This window comes from Erythrolamprus reginae, chromosome 3 (genome assembly GCF_031021105.1).
Source record: "Erythrolamprus reginae isolate rEryReg1 chromosome 3, rEryReg1.hap1, whole genome shotgun sequence".
Classification (NCBI taxonomy): domain Eukaryota; kingdom Metazoa; phylum Chordata; class Lepidosauria; order Squamata; family Dipsadidae; genus Erythrolamprus; species Erythrolamprus reginae.
Genome location: NC_091952.1, coordinates 66250626 through 66276932, shown reverse-complemented (window position 1 = coordinate 66276932; position 26307 = coordinate 66250626). Strand labels below are relative to the sequence as shown.

Here is a 26307-nt window from a genome sequence, read left to right as displayed (position 1 = left end):
TCTTGTCTTGTATCTGAAAGGGGGAACCCTTGAGTACCGCAGGAGAGGTCCACCATCTCAAGGACTCTCTGACGTTTCGCGGTATGCGGATCCGTTGGTGTGAGTGGCTCACCTTGGCTCTTTGTGCCGGTAGTAAAAGCCACTGTAGATCCCGGATGTGGTGCCTGGCCCAGGGCACGATTCCTATAGCCGAGACCAGTGTCCCCAACACCTTTGATAATAGGGACATTGGCACTTGCCTGTTTAGATTGAGGCTGGCTACTAAACGTTGAATATTTGTTATTCTCTCCGGGGAGAGTGAGACCGAGCTTGACGAGGTGTCGATGATAGCTCCTAGGTGCAAAAGTCTGGTTCTGGGAATCAGTTGACTCTTCTCCACGTTGATGGTGAAGCCATGGTTTCCTAATGTCTGTATGGTTCGATTTAAGTCGTGCCCTGCCTGCGTTGGCGACCTGGACAGTATAATGATTTCGTCCAGGTACGCCATCAGTCTGATGGATTGAGAGCGCAGGTGGGCTGTCAGAGCGTCCAGGAGTTTGGTAAAAGTCCATGGAGCTGACGAAAGGCCGAATGGCATGGCCTTGTATTGGTAGTGTGTTCCCTCTGAACAGAAACGGAGATATTTCCGGTGCGATGGGTGTATAGGAACATGCAGGTATGCCTCTTTCAGATCGATGGATGTTAACAGGTCCTGTGATCTGATTGAGGCCAAGATAGTTTTTAGAGAGTGCATGTGAAATCTCCGGTATTTTATAAAGATGTTTAGTTGTTTCAGGTTGAGGATCAACCTGCAACCTCCTGAGGACTTGGGGACAATGAAAATCCTTGAATAAAACCCCTTGCCCTCTTCCTGGGGTGGTACCGGTTCTATGGCTTGTATTTCCAGCAAATGTCTGATTTCTCTTTGTAGTTGCAGCTTCTTTTGTGGTTCCCGAGCTCTCGGGCAGTGTATGAACCGATTGGGGGGTTGTCCCACAAACTCCAGGCGAAGTCCTCCCGACACTGTAGCCAGGACCCATAGGTTGGAAGACGAAGTGTGCCAGGAAGCGCTGAAGTGTTGAAGCTTCCCCCCGATTGGCAGTTGTTTGGCAGAGTCACTTAGAACGGCGAAAACCTCTCTGGTTGTTCCCCCGAAAGGGCCGCCTCGAGTTCTGGTATCCCCTGGATCTGTCCTGGAACGACCCCCGGTCGCTCCTGAAGGTCTGGTGCGAGAACTGACCCTGCGAGTATGGTCTGTGGCTCTGTCCTGCTCCTGTGGGGTTATCCCAACGGGGAGTCTGGCGCCTTGCATATGGCGTCGACCTCCGGTCCTGGCGCCTGCCGGTTCTGGGTAGGACTTTCCTTTTGTCCTTGTCCTCAATGAGGACTTTGTCCAATATATCCCCAAACAGCATAGATCCTTGGAAAGGGGCTGACGCCAATCGCCATTTGGATTTCAGATCCGCAGGCCAGTGTCGGAGCCACAGGAGTCGGCATGCTGCAATAGTGGCAGCCATACCTCTGCCGGAGAATTTGGCCGCATGTAATGTGGCATCTGCGGAAAACTCCGCCGCAGCTCGTAGTTTGGCCAGGTCCTGACGTAGCCTGCCATCCTCCGGTCCTAGTCGGGACTGCATCTCTTGCAACCACCGGAGAGAAGCTCTATTTATAAAGGATGCAGCAGCTGCCGCTCTGAATCCCCAGCCTGCCATCTGGTGTGCCTTTTTCAGAAGTATCTCCGCCTTCCGGTCCTCTGGCTTCAGGCTTTCCCCTGTTTCTAAAGGCACCAGGGCGCTGGAGACCAATGTCACGACCGGCTGGTCTATGGGTGGAAACTCGAGGAGTTTTTCCACCTCGTCGTCGAACGTGTAGAATTTACGTTCCAGGTTCGATGGGCCCTGAGCCGCTGCTGGGTATTGCCAGGGACGCTTGGCTCCCTGCAGAAAAATGTTAGATGCTGGAAAATGTTCTGACTCGGGTTGAGGTTCTTGGAGCAAGGCATCTGGAGTCTTGCCTGCATCCTCTGTTGTCTTAGTTGGTCCAGGTAGATTCATCACCTGTTTAGCCTTAAATAATAGAGTCCTGAACAGTGTTGGCTTAAACAGGCCTACTGGTTGTGGTTGTTCTGGAGTTGTTTCATCCTCTGAGAGGTCATACTCCCTATCGCTGTCCTCTCCAGTGAACGGTTCTTCTGATAAAGACCCCAACCCCAAGGGGGGCGGTGCTGTCCAGACATGTCCTGATGTTGCTTGTGAAGGCTGCTGGCCATATTGATGAGCTCCAGTCGCTATGCCTTGAGAGTAAACATTTGCAATCATCTCTTGCAAGTCGGGTGGCATATCCTGCCATGTGCTTGCCTGTGCTCTCAGTCCCGCCGCTGTGGGCGTGAACGTGGCAGAGGGGCCCTGAGAACTCCTTCTATGATGGTCTGCTGACCCAGGCCTGTGCCATGAAGAGCCTGGTGAGGGCATGACTCGAGGCAATGTGGAGGATTGCCTGTCTGGTGACCAGTCTCCTCCATGCATAGCCCCAGATAACCCAAAGGCAGATAATGGGGTTATTGGATCAGGAGGCGAGACTTGCCTCTGGGCCAGTGGCACAGCTGAGGGAGAAGCTTGTAGGGCTGCCTCTAGCTTCCTCTCTAGGGCCTTAATTCGCTTTTCGGCCTCTTTAAGGGATGAGGCTGAGGCAGGGGACTGTGAAGTCTTTGACTTCTCCTTGCTTTTCCCTTTTGGCTTGTCCTTGGGCAAGGCTGGAGAGGCTGCCTTCTCATTTGCCGATTGCTCCTCCATGGTTACTCACTCTTTGTGACCTCGAGGAGTCTCCGGTACTGTCCAAGCCTTACTGCCTCGTTACTCAGCAAAAGCAAATGGCTACCGTCTTGTAGCTCAATCACGCCTGCGCACTGAGGCTTGGTGACCTCTTCGCGCCTACCAGCTTCCGGAAGTACTTCCGTTTGGCGCCATTCGGGGTTGTGCAAGCAGCAACCCAACATGGCGGCCCCCACGCCGTTCGCGGCTTTTTTTTCCCCTGGGAGGGGGGGGCTGCAGCTTCCAGCCGCTCCCAGGTTAGTGGCCATTCCTGCTGTTTCTGGGCACTCTGCTTTTGCCGGGCTACCGGCAGTCCTAGCGGTCTCGGCAAACTCCGCGGCTTTCATGCCTGTGGCGGCGGCGGTAGCTTGCTCGGCGGCTTGTTCGACGGCCACCGAACAGCTGAGAGGCGCGGCGCGGCTCTTTGCCCGCTTTCGCCGGCTACCGGTCTCCGTTCGCGGCTTCGGCTCTCTCTCCACGCTCTCCTTTGCCGGCTGTGCCGTCGCAGCTTGTTCGGCAGTCGCCGAACAGCTGAGAGGTGCGCTCCGCTCTCTGACAGCGCCTTCGAGCCTTCCAGTGGGGGGGGCGGACCCCCCCACCTTCGGTTCGCAGCCCTGGTCTGGCCACGGAGGTCAGGGACCCCAGGCTGGGTGCTCCTCTCTGGGGTGTTCCCATGGAGGGAATACAAAACCCCTGAGGAGTATCGTTGGGGGTGCTGCCCGCGGAGGGCAGAAACCCCTTCCTTCTGTTCCTCTCTGATCTTCTTTCCATCCTGAAAGACAAAGAACAGAATTAAAACAGTCAAATAAAAGAACAATTTATTAAACATTTCTAAGCAAAACTCAGTATGTCTCTACACTTGGACTGAGTTTTTAAAACTGGGGCTCATGGGAGCAGTAAGGGGGCGGTAGCTATTATTATGCTAATTATAACTCAGTCTCTACCAATAGGATTGGTACATTACCCATGTTGGACTCTCCTTCCAGATGCAGTGGAGAATATCAACATCTATTTATTTTCCCAACAAAGCTTTGGTAGAGGCTTAGTAGAAGGAGCATGATTCTGCATGAATCCTTTGAGCTGCTTGTTTCCCTTTATGACTGCAAACAAGCCAATGCTCTTGTGGATAGATCCTACTTTGATTTCATTCCCAGGATACTAAGCACTAACTAATAATTCATGAAGGCTATTTTTACAAATATTGTTAACTTATCATATGGCATGTTTCATGTAAAATGTTTTACCAAGAATCATCTCAGTTTATGTGCTACCTGAAAGCCTAAACTGCTATTTCTCAACCATGCAATATTTCATAGGAAGAAAAAAACGAGCTAGACCAAACTCTATTGTAGCTTTTATCTTCATCTTTTTTTCTTTTAATTTAACAAACCTTATTTGTAACAATGAATTCAAAACTCATCTATGACAGTGGAAGTATTATAGAAAAAGTGCTTTTGCTGAAAAAAAGATTCAGTGTTAAATGTACTGAAGTAAATGACGACTCTAAAATGTTCCACAAAGATTATGTCTGTTTTCATTCTTATGAAGTTGACATAGATATCAATTAACTACTATCATGAGTGTTATTTTTAGATGAAGTGTAATATAGATTTCCCTTTTTAAAAAAGCGATGCAATATCTCAGCTGTCTAAGGAACATTTATTTAGGTCTTTAAGGACTAAACTGTGTTTTACACTATTCACGAGATTACACAGGAAAAACTGACTTAATTAATAACAATAATTTCCTGTCTAATAATTAGTACAGATATGCAAAGCTTTCTGAATATTAATCTTCAATGCATGGTACTGTACTTTTGGACATCTGGATCTGTGTGTGTTCCAAAAGGAACTGTGGGAAAAAGCCAAGAACATTAGCAGAGTGGTTAAGGATAGACAAAGAAATAAAAGTGCTAAAAAGATTTGGAGAGAGTATCGGTGAGCTGGTTGAATAAGATCTATTTAAAACAAAGGTCACTGACAATGGTAACTTACAGAGTGATATGAGGAAGGAAAGTACAAAGGAGGTTAGAAAGAAGTAAGGGTGATATAGTCCTAATCATTCCATAAGACACTTCATGATATTATTTTTTTAAATTTGACACCTGGAATAAACAGTGTGATCTACTTAGAACCATGTATGTAAGATGGGCAGCTATATAAACTGCATGAATGGATGGATGGATAATGAAGAGCTGAAGAAGCTTTTTGGATGAGAAGCAACGTCTTCAAAGGAAAACCAGAAAGTCCAGTTGCCTCTTGAAAATAGCACCTTTGGACAAACATGATCTGGATGACTGAGAATCTCCATAAATATTTAAATAAAATATGACAATTTCCTAACAGCAACTAATACTGATGTGGTGGTGGTGGGTGGAAGACAAAGGAAGTATTTTTCACTTTTGCTATGGTGCGTAACTAAAGGCGTTTTGTCCAAGCAGGAAGAAATGTACCTTGCTTAAATACAGCCTTTCTAAAGTTTTCTGATTTACCTATTCTGCTAGTGGCCTATCCTATTGGATCTTTTGATGTTTAGAGGTAAAAGAGACAGGAAAGCCCTATTGTGTAAATATATTTCTCTTCCTAGATTTTAAAAAAGCTTAATTATTTATATTCCATCTAACTATACAAGGTTTTAAGAAATACAAAGAGCACATAGTCAAAGCTACTCTTTATTCCCTTAACTATCTAAATATGAAGCCAACCAACGTAAATTGTTGGTTTAAATAACAATCCGGGCTTAGGATCAAATTTAATAGGAATCCTTTCATTGTTGGTTCCTAATTAGGTAGAAGAAACTTATAGAGCAATCATCTTTGGTGCACAAGCTTACTTGACAAAATTCTCAGCAAGTCTCATTTAACATTACAGTAGTACCTCTAGATACGAGCTGCTCCACATGCAAGTATTCCAAGATACGAGCCACAAGGGGAGAGAAATTTCTTTTCGAGACCTGAGCTCAAATTCGGGATACGAGCCGAGTGTCCACTAGGTGGCGCAAGAATCCTTGCTTCTGGTTATCTCAGAGGGGAAAAACAAAGTCTAAAGCCATTTGTTCCAGATACGAGTTGTTCGACATGCAAGCTCCCTTCTGGAATGAATTAAACTCGTATCTAGAGGTACTACTGTATATCTGAATGCAGTTAACTTCAAAGACAGGCATTTAGGCCACCATTACCCTCTCTGTCTCTTCCTCCAGCATGATAACAGCATTACCCAACACTACCACTATGCAAAACACATTTATTATTATACCCAAGAAAAAAGCAGCATGTGAAAAATTGAGGATGGCTATGCTTCAAAAGAACGAAACTGAATGAAGAAATTTGCAGATAAGAGAAAAAAATAACTGTGAGAGAAGGTAGTTTTCAAAATCTGGGTATTGTGTGTTTAAAGGTTTGCACAGTGAAAACAAGCAACTTTTAGGTGAAGTTCTATAATGAACAAAGCTGAAACCTCATCCTACTTACCACCACGTGGTGGTTTATTCTTTGAGGTAAGGATCACAAAACCAAATCCTTCATTTTCTTTTCGTTGCAGTACTACATCATAAGCTTCTGGGAATTGTTTGTTGATTATCTCTTGTCGGTTAAGTCTAGGGGAGCCACTCTGAGAGATGAAAGGAACTTCAGATGTTATTTCTTCTTCTGGTTGTTTATCAGCTAGGAACACCATAAACAGAAACAAATAAGCAAAAATGTTGATCAAAGCAAACATGTATTATTAATAATCAGTATATGCAGAGCACTCAAAATTTAAAGAGAGATGTAACCCACAACACATATATTCAATTTTATTCAAAAGGAATAAACAAGCATATGCTATGCTAAATTTAGCAACAGAAATAGCTTTTTTCAAACTGCTGCATACATTTTCAATTGAAGGATTACCAGCAGGTAATTTGAAAACTAGTTTCTAATCTGAGCACTCATTAAACATTTAGAGACAAAAATCCTTAAAGTGTTACTATTTTTATATCTCTATCTCTCCATCTATCTATCCACACACCATGATTTGTCTCCCTAAGGAGGTAAACTATTTTGTTGCAAATACATTCCCTTACAATAAAAAAAGTCTTTCATTTTTCCTCAAAACTTTTTTATTGGAATTCTCATATTGAATCCTGTCATACTCATGGAATCCCTGTATCTATTGTTGCATAAATCTGGGTACAGGCAGTCCTCAACTCACAGCCATTCATTTAGTGACCATCTGAAGTTACAACATTGGTGAAAAAAGCAACCAAGTGTAGATAATTGGCAACTAGTGTGTATACAAAAAGATATTGACAAAATTGAACGGGTCCAAAGACGGGCTACAAGAATGGTGGAAGGTCTTAAGCATAAAACGTATCAGGAAAGACTTAATGAACTCAATCTGTATAGTCTGGAGGACAGAAGGAAAAGGGGTGACATGATCGAAACATTTAAATATGTTAAAGGGTTAAATAAGGTTCAGGAGGGAAGTGTTTTTAATAGGAAAGTGAACACAAGAACAAGGGGACACAATCTGAAGTTAGTTGGGGGAAAGATCAAAAGCAATCTGAGGAAATATTATTTCACTGAAAGAGTAGTAGATCCTTGGAACAAACTTCCAGCAGACGTGGTTGGTAAATCCACAGTAACTGAATTTAAACATGCCTGGGATAAACATATATCCATCCTAAGATAAAACACAGGAAATAGTATAAGGGCAGACTAGATGGACCATGAGGTCTTTTTCTGCCGTCAGTCTTTTATGTTTCTATGTTTCTATTTATGACGACTGCAGCGTCCCAGGGTAATGTGATCACCTTTTGTGACCTTCTGACACGCAAAGTCAATGGGGAAGCCAGATTCATTTAACAACCATATTTCTAATTTAACCACTGCAGTGATTCGTTTAACAACTCTGGCAAGAAAGGTTATGAAATTGGAAAAAACTCACTAACAACTGTCTTGCTTAAGCAATTGATATTCTGGACTCAATTGTGGTTGTAAGTAGAAGACTGCCTGTATTATTTACATGGTAGATATAACAAACTAACACTCTCTGTCCCTTAAACTCTTGGAGCATTAAGTTTTAATTTTGCCTGCATGGCTGGTTAGAATGTATATTACAGTGCTTTTAACAATTATCCCAGCTCCTCTGAGACCACATTATTCTCCTCACAGAGAAGGAATTGGAGGATAATGACAATTAGTCAGCCATGCCAATATCCCACTAAAGGGAGTCCTTGGTTAATGATTCCTCATTCAGCGATTGTTTAAAATTACAATAGAAAAAAATGACCACACAGATCTTTTTAATAACTCAACTACTGGATAATAACAAAGAAAGAAATGACTCATATTTACAGATTACACAGTTTAATCCTGCATATTAAGGATTCTAAACAGTAACTAAAAATTTATCTCATAGTGAAAACCTTTAAAAAAAAATACAAGCTGTATTTTAGAATACAAGCTGTGGTTTACTAGACTGTAGCAAGTCAGCCCAGTAAACCACAGGCCAGTTATATCAACCATGAACCAAGTGAAAGTGATGTGCAGTAATTACTGAAGCATAGTTACGTATGGTTCTCTTCTATTATAACAGTTCAGGGCAGCTTATAAAAAGATTATTAAGATTATTAAAAGATGGAGAAAGCAGAATTGATATTTAAAATCAAATCTGAATGAAGAAAACAGCGGGTTTAGGGTAGTTTGTGCCTGGGTTGATATATATATATATATTTGGACTGGCTGTAGAACAACAAAATGGCGCCATTTTGCTCTAGATACAGATTGAAATGTAAAAGTATTATGGGCAAAACTGTTTTGGTGGGAGGAGGAACCCTCCACAGAACAGGTTTATGGTCCCAATCCTACAAATCAACACTGATTAATTTTAAAGTAACAATGCACGTATTTTATGCCACGAGTCATAAAACATCTCTTTTGAAAGCTGCTTTGGTGTTGCCATGTATATTGTTATTTTTTTTAAAAAAAATATTTTATTGATTTTATAGGTTTACATAAAACAAACATATAACAGTGCACAGTGCATGTGCCCGTCACCTAACAACACACCCCCCCCGTCACCCCCACCACCCCTACAAAGGGATTCAAAAAAAATTTTTTTTGCTTATTTATCTATCTACTAATCCTTGGCTCTATCTTGAACAAATATTACTGAAAGAGTGATTGTAATTTATTTTTCATATTTACATCACAGATTCTACTTAACATATAGTCTTTTACCTTGTTCCATCGCATCATCAGCTTCTCCATTTTATTCTCATCAAAATTATTTAATCTTATTTCCATAATTTCAAAATGTATGTGGTCCACCATATACCAGTACCAATTTTGTACTGTCCATTTTGTAGAATCTTTCCAACCTAATACCATCACCGCTTGAGCACTTTCCAATGCTGCGGTTTTAATTTCCTTAAATTGTCCTAGTTCCCTATATTTAATTAAAATTGCTATTTCTTTTGTAATAATCCAGTTAATGTTTAACATTTTATTAATTTCATTCTGCACTACATTCCAGAATTTCTGAATTTCTGCACACTCCCAGATCATATGCATAAAAATTCCTTTTTTCTGGCACCCATGCCAACATTTACCCTTCTCTTTCCCCTGGAAGTGTGCAATTTGTACTGGTGTATCATACCATTTACGTAAAATTTTTCTTCTCATCTCTCTAACTCTCGTATTTTTAATCTTGTATATATTTTCTATTATTTCTTTCATTTCTCTTTCATCTATTTGTAAATCGTCCTGCCAACATCTTGTTAAACTTTTTGTTACTTCTTCTTCCATCTGCAATAGCATTCTATATATATTACCAGCTTGTGCTTTACTTTCATTTATCTTTTCACTTAATATTTTTTCTAAACTATTTTCTTCCCATAAGAAGGCTTCTTTATTCTCACTTTTGTTTAAATATGTACATATTGCATTAATCTGCAACCATTTCTGTTTACCAATCCACCATTCCAATCTGGTTCTACTAACTCTTCCATTTTTCTCATATAATTGTTCAATTCTCGTTATCCCTTTACTATTTAATACTTTAATAATTCTACTTAGATTAACATCATCCCCTATATTCAATACATATAACGTTGATAGCCTGGATACCTTTATTCCACTTTTCCTCTGCCATTTAAGCCATATTTCTAAACATGCTTTAAAAGGATCACTTAAGGTACTGGTTTCGATTCTACTCCAATTTTTAAACAATAGTTCTTTGTTATTTATATTATTAATTTCTTTTTCTAATTCTACCCATTTCTTTCCCCCCCATAACTGTAGCTCCATTAACCTTTCCATTTGAAAAGCATTTCTATATAATAATAGACATGGGCTGCCCCAACCTCCCTCTTTCTCTTGTGCAAACTGCCAGTGCTTCCTTATTCTGGGTTTTTTATCTCCTTCAATCCAAGAGTTTAGTCTATTATCCCATTCTCTTAATTTTGCCTCAGGAAAACTACCCGGTAGAACCTGAAACAAATACATCATTTTTGGTATTATCATCATCTTAAGGGCTCTAATCTTAGCCATTGTTCCTAACTTTTTACCCTTCCAATTTTTAATCTGCTTCTGGATTTTTTTCCATATTAGGTTATAATTGGCCGTGACTATTTTTATTGGATTTTTGAACAACCAAATTCCCAAATATTTCATTTTTTTACAACCTAATTTCAATCCTGAAATTTTCTGAATCTCGATTTGCTCTTTGGGGCCAGTATTTAAACATATTATCTCTGATTTATCTATATTAACCTTAAGTCCAGATTGATCTTTAAATTCCTGAAGCAGTATCATTATTCTTTTCATCATTTCAATTGGGGTTTCAGACATCACTATAGCATCATCTGCAAATAAGTTTAATTTCAATTCAAGTTCCCCTATTTGATAGCCTCTCCATTCCTTATCATTTCTAATTTTGTTTGCTAAGGTCTCAATTGCTAATGCAAATAACATTGGGGATAGTGGGCAACCCTGCTTAGTTCCATTCTGAATTTTAACCATTTCTGTTCTATTGCCATTTACTCTGATTTGAGCCACATTATCCTTATATATTGTTTCTATAACTCTACAAAATATGTCTCCCATATTTAAGTCTTTACATAATTGAAATAGGTAGTCATGGTTAACTTTGTCAAAAGCCTTATAGACATCTAATTTTAAGATACTTAATTTTCTTTTGGTACTGGTAGCATGGTGTAAAACATTGACCACATTTCTTATTGGTTCATAAATTTTCCTTCCTTTTACAAATCCATATTGATCTTCTCCAATTATTTTTGGTAATATATTCTCCACCCTATTTGCCAATATTTTCATAAATATCTTATAATCCTGATTTAATAGGCTGGTGGGGCGATAAGAACTCGGGTCAATTAAATCACGATCTGGTTTTGGGACCGTTATAATTTCTGACATTTTCCACGTCTGTGGAGTTTCAAAAGTCTCCATTACATTATTAAACAGTTTTTCCATATGCGGTAATAATTTATTCATATACACTTTATAATATTCAGCAGTAAAACCATCTGGACCTGGTGCTTTGGCGGGTTTCAATCCCTTAATAACTCTAGATATCTCCTCATTTGTGATTTTTGCATTTAACATTTGACTATCCTCTTCCTTTAATTTCTTTTTAACCTCTGAGGTTTGCGAAATAACATACTCTTTTTTATATAATTCCCCATAAAAATCTCTCATTATTTTTTCCATTTCTACATTACTACGTTTTATTACACCATCCTTATCTTTTAAAGCAGAGATGTGAGATTTCTCTTTTCTTTTTTCAAATAGTGTACCATTTGCTTCATTGATTTGTTACTCCAACCCCTAATTCTATGTTTCATAATCATCTTCATTTTATTCCATCTTTCTTCATCAAGTAATTGTAATTTCTTTTTCTTAAATGATAATAATAAATTCCATTCTCTATTTCTTGTAATTTTTAAAGTTTCTTGGATTAAATCTATTTCTTTTAATAAGTTATTCCTCTTAGCATCCCAGGATTTCCTAATAAAAGCTTCAGTACTAATGCAATTACCCCTCATTACTGCTTTATGTGTATCCCAAACTATTGTTTGTTTAATCTCACCTGTTGCATTAATACAAAAGAATCCATTAAGTTCCCTTTGTAATTTAATTCTACTCTCCTCATTTGCTGAGACGATGGGGTTATACCTCCAAATTCTTTGTTTCCTACAAACCTCTATCTCTATCACAGCCAGGAGAGGAGCATGGTGTGATAGCCAAATAGTTTTCACTTCCGCTTTCTTAAACTTTACCTTATATGTTTTATTAATTAGCATATAGTCTATACAGCTAAATTTATTATGTCTTGCAGAATAGAAAGTGTCTCTATTAACTATATTCTCATGAAGATCCAACATATTAATTTTATTTAGGTGTAACTTTTTCTTTTCCCCCTTCCCTGCTGTTAATTCCAGATTAAAATCGCCTGCTAAAATCACTATACCTTCCGCAAAATCATCTAATTTCCGTTTTACATTTATTATAAATTGTTTTGCATTTACGTTGGGAGCATAAATTACTGCTAAGGTTACTAACTTGTTTCTTATTTTCCCCTTAATAAATAGCATTCTGCCATCTTTGTCCCTTTTAATATTACTTAACTGAAAATGCACTCTTCGGTGAAACAAGATGGCGACTCCTTTTGCCTTATTCGTTCCTCTCGACTCATAAACTTTCTGCCACTCAGTATTTGTGACTAATCTGTCTGTTTTTTCCCTTCCCTTATGAGTTTCTGATAAAAATAAAACATCTGCCTTACTGTCCTTTGCCAGCTTCATGATTCTATAACGTTTTTTCTGTGATGAGAGACCATTTACATTCAGCGATAATAACCCTATATCACCCATTTACATAATTTAAATGCATTTCCCCTTCCAACAAAACAGAGCCTACCGGAAAGATGTTTTTTTATTACAATGAATCCCCACCCTGGTGCCCCTATCCTGACCCCCCCCCCCATGTATATTGTTATTTTGTAAAATCGTGTCTCATTTTTGTTTTCATTCAACCCATTTAATGCTGTTTATAATAGGAAAAGACAAAAGTAATGATTCTATAATTTCAATTATCTTATAAGAGATATTGTCATCATAGAAATTTGATGGATGGATGGATGGATGGATGAATGTGTGTGTGTAACAAATTTTTGATGATAATGAAAAGGAAGGGAGACTACTATAGATCTATTTTGGGCTTATTTGCCTTCATCAGGTAGCCACACCCTTACTGGGATTTGAACCTGGGGCTCTGCCTTATCTGCCTTATACTGTATATATAAATAAAACACACAGACAGGAATATGGAACTACACATTTGTCTTAGTATAGTCTTAATTAATAAGACATGGCACATACCACCAAAGTAGATTTTCCTGCGAACAGTCAGTAGCACCTGTCCATTTCGCGCAGCACTTGTCATTAAATCCAGAACTTGCTTATGTGCTTTCCCTTTCACTGGGATTCCATCAATGCATACAAGCTCATCTGCAGCACGGAGTCTACCATCTTTCTCTGCTGCTCCCAGTGGGATGATTGCTCCAATGTAGATCTAGAGCAATATGGGATAATTATAGACTCTAACACAAAATAAAGAAAACAGGTCTGACCTATGTCTAAGTTAATCAGAATCCCACATATACAGTGATCCCCCGGTTATTGCGTCCCCGACCATTGCGAACAGGGTAATTCGCGATTTTTCAACCCAGAAGTCAAAACACCATCTGCGCATGCATGCCCTTTTTTCTATGGGCTGGGCGGCTTCCCTGGGTCTTCCCCCTCTTGCTGGCAGGAGGGCGAGCAGCGGGCATCAGCAAGGAGTTTCCCCACCGCCCACGCAAACTCCTCGCTGCCGCCCGCCCTTCGCCCACCCACACCGTTCATTCTCGCCGCTTTGGAGCTGAGTCCTGAAGCGAATTCGCTTCAGGACTCAGCTCCAAAGCGGCGAGAGCGAGCGCGGACAAGCCGTTCGCTGGCGCTAGCTCTCGCCTGCCTGCCCGCTAGCGAGGAGCCGCCTGCCTGCCCGCTAGCGAGGAGCCGAAGATTGGGGGCGGCGCGGCTGTTTTAAAACGTCACCACCGGCATGGGGGGCTTGCCAGCACCCCCCGGACCCCCAACCCGGGTTTGGGGGGCTACTAGGAAGCCCCCCATGCCGGCGGCGACATTTTAAAACAGCCGCCCCGCCCCCAATCTTCGGCTCCTCGCTAGCGCTGCGGAAGTTAAAAACACCATCTGCACATGCGCAGATGGTGTTTTTACTTCCGCAGCGCTACTTCGCGAAAACCCGCTCGTTGCGGGGGGTCCTGGAACGGAACCCTCGCAACGAGCGGGGGATCACTGTACTTGTGATAAGTTGTAACCTAAACTGAAGGTAGATATAGCATTCCTTACCTGGGACTCCTAGTGGTTTCTGTTTAACAACCTGCACATCTTGGGAGTTATAATAGCAAATGGAGCTGCCTAGATTGCCATCACTAGATGATGTGGTCATCATGCTTTATCATCATATTGCTTAGTGGTGACAATTCCAGTCTTATAGCTATTGTAACTCGAAGACTAACTGTACGATCAAGTTGCAATTGAAATGCTACTAGTAATACAAATTGGTAGTTTAAATCTTGCTATAGTACCTCATCATTGTTTCCGAGAAGATTGACCAAATGCCAAGAGTGTACACCATGAGTAAGTATCCCCAGAAGGCATCTCAGCTGCCCAGTTAAAGCATATATTGGGCAACAGAAATATTGGTAGATATTAAAGGCACATTATCGCTTTACTGACAATCTCAGTCATTATTACATACTGTGTGGGAGAAGGCAACTTAAAAGCATTCTTGTAATTTATAAAGAATATCACACAGATAGACAAGATAAAGAGGCTGACAATATAATGCTGAAGAAAACTGGATGTCATTCAACATGCTATTGAGAAAAAGAGATGATATTTTGGAGTATAAATAGTATTTATGATGCAACTGGAGATTAAAGCCTTCAGGATATATAGCTGCTGAAGCTCCCATGCAGAAAAAAAGAAAATTATTAAACTGCAGAGACAAAATCATAATAGAAACACGGAACATTATTTAAAGTATCATCTGAAGAGTCAGGTGTGGAGAGTCTTTTTTGGAGAAGATATTGATATATGATATATATGATAGTTCTAAGATATACTGACTTGTTGGTCCATAACCAATCAATTCAAACATAAAGTAACAAATATTTGACTTACTGATTGATCTGGACCATCTCCTCCAAGAACTCGAAAACCGAACCCAGATTCTTGCTTTCGAAGGAAAACATCTAAATCCTTTGTGTTTGGAGCTAGTAAAAATAGATGGGAAAGAAAAGTGTTAACAAGGGAGAACTATGTTTGGCCATTTAAAATCAGCATACACAAACATTAAAACTAAATATGTTATTCACTTAGAAGCAAATTACTTTCTAAGGATATTGTAAATACCATGGTTAACACACCTGCAAAATTAAATCATCAGTTAGAACGATTAACACTCCACCTGCAAAGCAAAAACGTTTGACAAATTCTGCCTGCTTGAACATGTAGGATTTTTAAAATGAACAAGCTCTTTTTTGGTCTTTCTGGTAATTCAGTTATAGAAGTTTCAAACTACCAACACATAATTTGTTAGATCCATATAAAGATCAAACAAAATCTAATATAATATTTGTACAAGTAATCCTTGATTTACAATCACAACTGGACCTTCGTAAGTCTATGCAGTCATGAAATGAAATGTTATGTGACCACACTGATTTAGATGGCAATCCCAGGACTCTCTACTGTGGCCATTAATCAAGAATAGTGGGTCATTCAGTGAGTATTCATATTACATTTTTATTGTATTTCTTTCACTATGTATTTTGTTGTACTTCTTTCACCTGTTAAAGTTTTTTACATGATCTTTTCTTTCTTCTCTTTGGCAATGTGTATATCTTCATTAATATTAATTTTGTGTTTTGCTCCTTTTTTATTAATTAAAGACCAATAAGTACCAATCCAATCCAAGTCCTTCCAGACTTATTCTCTCCTAGCCCAGAGCCTCAGTAAGGCGTCTTTCTGTAACTTCCCTCACCTACCTATTTCCCCCTCATCTCTGCCCTTTGGTTACCATGTATTCTGCCTTGCAGGGAGGCAAACACCCCTAGAACATGCTCCATGTGGCTCTAGTACTGCTTGCCACTTCCAGGGAAGCCATACCTGTTCCATGCCACCCCAGCAAGTGTCAACAAGTATTCATTTGCCCTGATGCTTCCTCCTCCACTTCTCCACACCAACCTTTCACCTTTTGTGCCTAGATGCTGTGGCCAAAACAGAAGTATCTCACTGCTGTTCTCTTTATGGATCTGTGACTGCTATGCTACCTCTGTGTTCCAACTTCTCCGGGTTCCTTCAACATGGCTCCTTAGCTCACTGCAGCACTTTGGTGCCAAGCGGCAGCCTCCAGGAAACCTCCAGCAAGCATTTAATCACCTACCTGCTTTCTCTCCCAGGTCACCACACTGACCTTTTGCACACAGCTACCTTAGGTAAAGCAAAATCAACTTTGCTGGCTTTTTGGACCTAGCTTCTTTTCCAAATGTTTTCTACATGTGACTCTAAACCTTTGAAATGCTGCCTTCAGAAAGCTATATTGTCTTTGAGATGCTTTCCAAAGACAAGACAGCTTTCTGAAGACAGTGTAGCTTTATGAAGAAAATTTTCAGAAGGATAGCACAGCTATACAAAGGCAACATAGCTTTATGATGACAATGCAACACTGAAGGGATGAGAGAACACCAAATAGGAAATGTATAAAAAGAAGATAGCAAAGGCAACAAGGCACTTCTGATTCTGGTGCTAGGAACAAAAGGTGAAAGGTCATTATATTTATTCCAATTACAATAGATTCTCAACAAAAAGAACCACAACTGGTACTTATTAATCTGACATCACCAACCCTAAAAATAGAATGGACCCTAAAAATAGAATTTATTATTTTATGTTTCTAGGTAGTACAGTATAAGTAGTTTCCATTTAGCATCTACTACTGGAACCAGCAGCTTTGTCCTTAAGCAAAGTGATTATTAAGCACAAAATCATGTGGCCATGACTGTATTAGCCTTTTCCCCACTCTCTCAGCCTTTGGAATGCTCACCTGACACTGGGATAATTAGGCAATATCAGGCTACTGTAATGACTGTAATTACACCATTGAGGGATAATGCAAATATTGCAAATGCATTAGTTTTAAGGTTCTTTTTCAGGACCATAGGAATGTCAAATAAGTTGCTGAAGAAGTCTGATGATAAGCGAGGACTACTTATACTACTATTATGCCCTACCAAAGATGTGGGGACAAGGACTTAAAAGACTAAAGAAAGCGAATTGTCTCCATTCTTGGAAGGGTCACATCCTAAGAAAAAATGATTTCAGGGTAGGGAAGGATTAAACATGAACGATTGAATAAATAAATTCTAAGCCGAATAGAATTTAGACTATCTTCACTGAAAATGTTTTATCGTCAGCTGAATCATTTTATCTCCTGAATACATCTACAATTTGACCTTTATAGACAATACATTGGAGATGGTTTCAAAGCAATCACTTTTATCACAATAAATTTCAGAAGTTTAAAGCAATTTACTCTGACTGAATGCTAATTTACAGCTGGGAAATATGAATGCTGTAGATTAGTAAAATTAAAACCACCTTTTTTAGGGATTAAATTGACAATGCAGAAATCAAAGTATTTTCTTTAAAAAAGAAAAACAAAACAAAACCCTGGACTAGCAAGTAACTCAAGTTTATGTACTCACGTTTATCTTCAAATAATATTTTAGATTTCAAATAAACCTCAGATGGATCAAGCTTTGGAGAAGATGACTTCACAGAAGTAGGTGGAAAAGGCATTTGATGTGGAATTGGCTCACCAATGGTCTCTAAACTTCCTGAATTTTCCTGCTTATTTATTTTCTGAAATAAATAAGATTTATATAAAATAGGTTGCAAAACATATGAGCAATTCTTCAAAAAACAAAACCCCTTTATTGCCTTTTTAATGAGATTGGAACATCTCTTGAATTTGTCCATCTTGAATTTCTCCTGAAATGTTCTAGTATTGCATCTTTCATTTTATGATAGTCTTCATTGAAATTTTAAATATGAATAATTAACTCATCCTATCTAACAATAGCAACATTGTGGCAGGATATAGTTAAATATATTTCTGAGAAGATATCTTAATCTCGCATGTCATAAACTCCCAACAGATTTGTTTCTGAAAAATGTAATTATACACAGATAAATGCTTACCATATAGTATATATCTACTGTAATCAGATAACAGTATGCAGTCTGCATTGGCTGCCAATCAGTTTCCGGTCACAATTCAAAGTGTTGGTTATGACCTTTAAAGCCCTTCATGGCATTGGACCAGAATATCTCCGAGACTGCCTCCTGCCGCACGAATCCCAGCGACTGATTAGGTCCCACAGAGTGGGCCTTCTCCGGGTCCCGTCAACGAAACAATGTCGGTTGGTGGGCCCCAGGGGAAGAGCCTTCTCTGTGGCGGCACCGGCCCTCTGGAACCAACTCCCCCCGGAGATTAGAACTGCCCCTACTCTTCCTGCCTTCCGTAAACTCCTTAAAACCCACCTTTGCCGTCAGGCATGGGGGAACTGAAACATCTCCCCCTGGGCATGTTTAATTTATATATGGTATGCTTGTGTGTATGTCTGTTAGTATATGGGGTCTTTCTTAAATCTTTAAATATTTTAAATTGTCAGATTATTTATGATTTGTTTCCACGTGTTGTGAGCCGCCCCGAGTCTTCGGAGAGGGGCGGCATACAAATCTAAGTAATAAATAAATAAATAAATAAACAGGATATACCAATGTATGGAATTCTTAATTATGCAGAAGAAGAGGGAGAGATATCTATACTATGAACAAGGTTTAGGATGACTTATTAAAATACTTTCATCCCCTCATTTTGGTATTTTATATAACTTTCCTCTATTTCAGGTATTTGATGCAATGTAATGGAAATTGTATGCAAACAAGTATATGAAGGGAGGTTGCAATGTGTCAGAATTGGGTGTCAATTATTTAATCAAGAATTTAAGTCAGTGAAAAGCACTGACAATGTCCATTTTAGAGATCTACCTGGGAGCAAGAGCATAAGACAGGGTAGACAGTATTCTGGCCCCTAAGTTGGCCAGTTCTGATGACTATTGCTATAGGTTATAACTAGAGAGTAAGGCGGTAAAAGGATATAGCTGAAAAAATTGCCAGCTTTGACTATACAGAACGAGACCTGAATAGCCCTCATATTAAAAGGATATTTTTAGTGTACTTTTCCTAGACCAATGTCCTAGACCACATTTTAACAGCCTTTTCAGCCTGGAGGGATGTTTGAATATTTTTAAAGGCCTTGGATAACCCCTGCATAGGCCAGAAGTGCAAAAAAAAATTATATTCATTTTACAGATAGGCCCACATATATGCATTAACAATGATCTTAAACTAAAAGTAAAGAATGCTTTTTCCCTTTCCCCCACCTTCTTCTCCTGACTTTTGGGTGGATTCTGCTGTCACTGGTGACTGCATCAGCTCAGTCCCAGATCTCATAATTGCCATACCGATTAAAACAATATATGTTTAGAAAAGGATGTCAAGAAAGTCCTAATAAAGTGATTTAATAAAATCTTATACAATTTTTTTCCCACAGATAGAATAAACAAGTTGCAAAAACTTTTATTAATACTCACATTATCAATACTGGGAGTTTTTGTAGGTGAGGATGGTCCTAAAACAAAAAATAAATATTAATATAATCAATCAGAATATTCATATTCTATGTTTTAAGGCTATGCAGTGATTTGCATTCAGAAGGAATAGCACATCTTTGGGGCACATGTGGGTTTTCAATAAAAGTCACCATATGTTTAAAACAGTGGCTTTTTACCCATGATTATGCCAATAGTTGCTACATCTGTATGCAGATATACACGGAATAACCTTTTTTTCTTCACATCCATAGCACTACACAAAGCTATCCTGAATATCATAACAAAAGAGTTAGAGCTTTATAATCTGATAGCCTTGGCTAGCTATCAACATATTCACTTGGCAGCTTATCAAGAATTCAAGTTTCTTGGAAACAAGAACCAAAAATATATTTACTGCAAATATTACATCCAAAGTTTTTCAACTGGTAAGCAACAATAATAGTCCTTTCAAGCAATGAGAAGAACCTTTGTTTCTTACTGAATATTATAAATGCACAATTCTTTTTCCCACATATTCTTCACACATCTCACAATAAATGGAAGGGAACTAATGTAAACATAATGACTAAGTCAAACCAGTATTTAAAAATTTATCTTGTTATTTTCAATGCCACAATCTGAAAAGGGAATTTCAATGATAGATTATGTGCCTTGAAAAGGTTTTAGTGAATAAATATAAAATAAATTATCATGTTATCTGCTCCTGTACACTGATTCACATATAATATGTTCTGAGGTTTTTTTAAAAAAAAATTGCAATCATAAAAATATGCGCTAATTAGTTTATTATTTAAAAAACCCCAATTGAGTAAGTATTTATGAATTGTCCACCAATCTCAGAACCAAGCTAAAATTCTAAACAAGAGGGACTCACCTGGCAATGAAGTTTTCCCTCATAAATCTGTGATAACATGTCTTAATGGCACTTGAAGGGACAGTAATTTTTACACACACATACACACTAACATATGTTCCCGTGCAAAAAATACATTTAAAAGCCCAAACTAATTAAAATCAATAAAAGCCCCCCCCCCCCCCACTTCCAATGTGTAGAATATTGCTTTTAATTTTAAGATGTGACAGGCACTATTTTGAATTGGCCCATTAATATTCTTCCAATTTCCTAAATATTTAAAAATGAATTTATCTGCATCAAGATAGTATTTGAAATTAATGGCAAACTTACATACCGGTATTTTCCCAAGGACAATGAGAATAATCAGTTTATGACCAACATAAAAATATAAATAACATGGCATTTTCCAATTCATTGTTATATTTTAATTAGATCAAAAGATCATAAATGGGGAGTACAACAGCTACTGTACTACATTACATGAGAAGTTCACAGTTTTAGTACAAATAGAATGTTAAATAACTAGAAAGCAAAATATATTTTAAAAATGCATGAAAATGGCTTATTGAATAAAAAGCAAATACTTTCTACCGTTAGACTTCTACATTATCCTCAACAACATATAGACCCAGCAATGTTTGGCAGTAGATTTGTAGAATTTAATCATGTCAGCAATAATCAATTTGTACTGAATGAACTTTGCTAACAGTATCTACTGCCATTTCAAAATACAATTATCACAAATATAACTGTATATAACTCTATGTAATAAAGGCATTATTAATAGCAGGCCCATAAAGGGAAACAAGCTTATATGATATTTTACATTGGTTAACAGACCCTTACTGACATGAGATTAAGAAGTCAAAATAACAATAAAAAGCCATATACATAAAACAACAGTGGACGGAGACAAACAAAGAGACAATCAACAAACTACAAGTGAGGACTTTACATGGCACCACTCAGGTATACAAGTTTTACATATTTATGTTCCTATGGAAATCTTGCCGATCAGGTATAAATGGAAAATAATTTTGCCTTTGGAGAAATGTATAGATGCTTGACCTTTAGAAACACTCCCTGCATCTTCTGAGAGATTCATAGAAAAGAGATGGGAAGATGCTTTTTACATTATTTCTTTTACCATGGATGTAGAAATACAAATTTAAGAGCAGTAATATGGGCAACCACAGTTAAGATCATATGTGCATTTTGTCATAATTCCAAAATGCCACAAATACATACATGCATCAGATATTCTGATGCAAAAAAAAAGTAATCACAGAATTTGCATGATTCTAACACTGTGCCTATGCCATCATTCTGGCATCATTGCATTTTGTTGTCAATGTCACTAAATAGAAGTACTACATTGTGTTTGAAAGGCATTTTAAGTTATAGCAAATTCATTTACATACCTCCTCTTAGGATAAGCAGTGGCACCTCTGCTCCAACTGGGAACTGCTTCAGTACTTCTACTACCTGGATGTGTGTTAAATTCTGTACATTCTGATGGTAAATCTCTTTAATTACATCCCCTTTCTGAAGTCCATGACACCACTGGCTGTCTAAAATCATCTTCACCTTTTGTCCTGCAGGGCTATCAGCTATTGCAAATCCAAAACCTTTAGGTCCCTTGATCAGAGGAATTGTGACAATTTCTGTTTGAGAACATCCTGAAGAAGACCCTGTAGCCCTTTCTTCTCCAAAGTCTATTGCTGAAGGACCATTCAGGCGTCCATTGACTAATATATGTCCAGTTTTACTATTGTGATCCAAAACCACTGTTCCTGGGATTAAATCCTGACTGAGTATACAGGTATCTCCTTTTGTAACTGGCTGGCCATTTAAGACAGGAGTGGCTGTAACAATATCTACAACAGAGTCTTCACTTTCATCAGGCAGAGGATATCCACGACACAACGTCATATTCACATACTGATTGACGGGAACTAATTGAAACATCTGGACAACATCAGCATGGGTATGGCCAAGGACACATGTACCATTTATATCTACAATGACATCACCTATTAAAAATGAATAAAATATTAACACAAATATATTTACATATATTTAAAAAAATCTAGTAAACTCATTGTGAAGAATTATTAACATTTATTTATTTATTTAAAACATTTATATAACCACCCATCTTACAACAAACTTTGGGCATCTCCCAATCAAAATTTAGAACAATAATGATCATATATTGTAACTCATTCTACCATTTTCCCTGAATTTTGCCTTGAACTCAATTTGTAATTATTAAGAACTGACATGTAAATACTCATTTTCATTGGATTTGGGAATGTTTATGTACTTCCTAAGTGAAAAACAAAATTTTAGGATAAGGCTAATGCGCTAATGTATTGAAGTCTAAATTATATATGAGTTATTTTATTCAAATATATTGCAACCTATGACCCCATGGGTCATCATTTCAGAGGTATTTTCATACCAGATTCCTCAATGTTTTCAACAATGGCAGGGCTTTTAATGTACTTGAAAAGTTCTTAAAACTTTTCAGGAAGTGTTTTGTGACATTTTGTATGATCTTATAAAATGTCTTGTGATCATTTTTATATTTATAAAATTAGCCAAATTTCAATTCCATAAGTGTCATGGTTCTCAGATTTTGAAGTATTTTGATTGAAAAATTGTTGCCCTGTGATACACCTAGATCTCTGATATTATGCATCAGGCTTTAACACTCTCTACCCTCCTATTTAACACCTACATAAAGATAATGGGTAAGGTCATCTGTTGGCACGAATGAAGTATCATCTATATGCTCTATGAGAAGCCTTAACTTTTGCATTTTGTATTTATTATAGTTGTTCTTTGTATTTTTGTACTTCTATATTGCTAGCTGCCCAGAGCTATGAGCTTAAGATGAGCGGTCCATAGAAATTTTAGTAATAAATAAATGAATTTTAATTGAGAAATAAAAAATGAATTGTTCCTGAATATCTAAAATACCAAACTCTATTGTGATCCAACTATACTATAAATTGTAAAACCTTATTTACCTGATGAAATTTTGCCATCTTGTGCAGCAGGTCCATCTTTTAACACATTTTTCACCTGTAGAAATTCATCTGGTCTGTCTCCGCCAATTATTGTGAATCCAAATCCCATAGTACTTTTCTTCAGTGATGTTCGTATTAGGGTCCCTATCAACTGGGATGGATCTCGAGTAAAGAAAGGTTTTGCTTGTTCTGCACACAAAGAAAATGCTTTTAGGCATCTCTATTCAAAAAACTGAGAATGCAGAATAAGGCAATTAATATTGTAGTGATAAACTATTTTGAAATGTCAAATAAGAACTTTCTGGATGCATAGACTAGAATTATAAAGCATGGATAAGTTTATATTGTTCTGCTGTTCAATTACTCGTTATAAACACTCAACTGCTGGGTCATATCAAAGTCTTCATTTCTTCCATCCATTCATCCATCCATCATCCATCCTCCCACCCATCCACTCACCAATCCATCCCTATCTATGCATTTTCATCATTAAAAGTATTATGTTCTTGCTTCTTTCAAAGAGAGAAGCACCTTAAAGATGCTTAGTTGGGATGTTTTACCTTATCTGATTAACTATGAAAAAAGTCTAAAAATTTCTTTTTTATATACTCTGCCATTTTAAAAATACTGTTTATACTACTTAGGATGAAAAATTATTTATGTTACTAAGTTGCGACAAAAAGCAATATTTTAAAATCATAAAAATATAAATGTCAGGAATTATATTATTATATTGTTTCAGATTCATGTCTATATCAGCTACAAATATTAACTAATTGTTTACAGAAAGCTAGCATAAAAACCATGGTGATTATGATGACTGTATATATTCTTAACAAATATATTTCAGGTTTTAAAAGTAGTCACTGAAAACTGTACCTAGATTTGACAAGCCTCCATCAGTCTGTCCTAGCTGTTTTTTCCGTTTGGCTTCCAAAACTGGATTTTCAAATTGAGTTTTCTGGTTGATGTGACTGCAAAGTACACAAAATGGTAGTGCAAATGGAATTACAAAATATTTACAGAAAAAGGTCCCTTTTTCTGCATTATTTGATACTGATGTCCATTCTTTCAACTTTCCAAGAAGCAGAGGTTCTTACTAAAAATCCAGCAAAATTTCATTTCAGTAATTGCTAAACTTCTAACACATTCATACTTGCATAATTAATCTGAAAAAAAGCTGATAGCATACTTCCATTTGAATACAAAGAATCAAGTGAATCAAATGAATGCAAATAATCAAATTATTTCTAATGATCAACTAACTGAGATTTCAATTCAAACAAGTGAATGAATTTAGGACAAAATCTAAATTCAACCTTAATTTAGGAAGAGTGGCAAATTGCAAAAGCTTCCTATTGTTTAATATGTTTTTTATAATTTATTAATTTATTTATCGATCAATCAAATATAGGATAGGAGTTTATATAAACATAACATAGAAAGTAATGATAAAAGAAGACAATAGGACAGGGACAGTAGGCATAATAGTGCGCTTATGCACGCCCCCCACAGACCTCTTAGAAAAGGGGAGAGGCCAACTCTACACAATCTACGGTTGAAGATTTTGGGGCTTGGGGAAGAAACAATAGAGTCAGGTAGTGAATCACTCTATTGCTGCAGTCATATTTTCTGCAGTCTAGTTTGGAGTGGTTTAAATTTAGTTTGAATCTATTACATGCTCTTATGTTGTTGCGACAATAAAAGATCACAAGAATAATTATCTGATAATCAATTGTAAAGATTGGGTCTTAAATCATTATTTTTTTATATGGAGAATAAGAAAATTTTGGATCAAGTATAGTTTAAAAAGCAATAAAGTATTTATTTCTTAGTCTATCAGACTTTTGGGTGGGACTACAAACAATAACCAAGAACTCAGGTTGATAAGTCAAATAAAAGAACAAAAGTTTTATTAGGGTTATCAGTCATTTATTTCTAAATTACTTAGTTATCTTGTTGTATCTACTTTTGTTATTCACAATGTTTAAAAATAGTAATAATAAAACATTACTCTGAATATTTACTTGGTCTAAGAAAATCATTTGCTCCAAATTGAATCATTCTACATATTCAGAGTAATAAAAAATCGTCAAAACTCCAAAATCATATTTTAAAAAGTATGTAAAATTTTGATAAAAATTGTAAACATTTCTCATATATGTCTTGAGATATTCCTAAATCGCCTTAATAATAAAATTATTAATAATGTTCAAATGGAGTTATCATATTGCAAAGAAAATGTGTCATTAAAAATAGTGGCTACTTTATCATTTTATTTAAACACTACTCAGTTTTCTGGTATTATTCTCATCCAGGTAGTCATAAATGGGACAGGAGCTTCTATCTCGAAGTGATGCAATAATACATCACATCACAATTTATTTTGCCATGATTGTAAAGGAAATCATAATAGTTGTTAAATAAATCACATGGTCATTAAGTGAATATAACTCCCTATAACAGCCAGTGTTAATAAATGCTGTTACTCAAAAAGGTTTTTTTTAATTTCCTTTTTAAAATTTATATAATCCATTTACAGTAGAAAGCTAATAAATTGTTCTTTATTCTTCTAAAGCAGGGGAGTCAAACTCGCATCATCATGCTGTCGTCAGGACTTGTTTCCCCTTTGGTAAACTGTGGGGGGGCAGGGCTAGCATGTGATGCATCCGGCCTGAAAGCCGTGGGTTTGACACCCCTGTTCTAAAATAGATCTACTCATTCAATTTCTTAAAAAGGAAAAATTATTAGCTAATTAATTATGCTTTACAATAAAACTGCTATCCTACTGCAATACTGTATACTGAACAAATATATTA

The 26307-nt window shown here is 37.5% G+C and overlaps 1 protein-coding gene across 2 annotated transcripts in view; it reads right to left on the bottom strand.

Moving 5' to 3' along the window:
• MAGI3 (membrane associated guanylate kinase, WW and PDZ domain containing 3) overlaps positions 1-26307 on the bottom strand; it is a 104661-nt gene that overhangs the window by 24824 nt on the left and 53530 nt on the right. For both annotated transcript variants that reach the window (XM_070745644.1, XM_070745645.1), the window contains exons 8-15: positions 24368-24462; positions 23489-23677; positions 21875-22486; positions 19577-19614; positions 17624-17780; positions 15039-15130; positions 13170-13362; positions 6259-6450 (exon numbers count right to left, since the gene is read on the bottom strand). In XM_070745644.1, the coding sequence (XP_070601745.1) occupies positions 6259-6450; positions 13170-13362; positions 15039-15130; positions 17624-17780; positions 19577-19614; positions 21875-22486; positions 23489-23677; positions 24368-24462 (1568 nt within the window). The remainder of the gene's footprint in view (positions 1-6258; positions 6451-13169; positions 13363-15038; positions 15131-17623; positions 17781-19576; positions 19615-21874; positions 22487-23488; positions 23678-24367; positions 24463-26307) is intronic.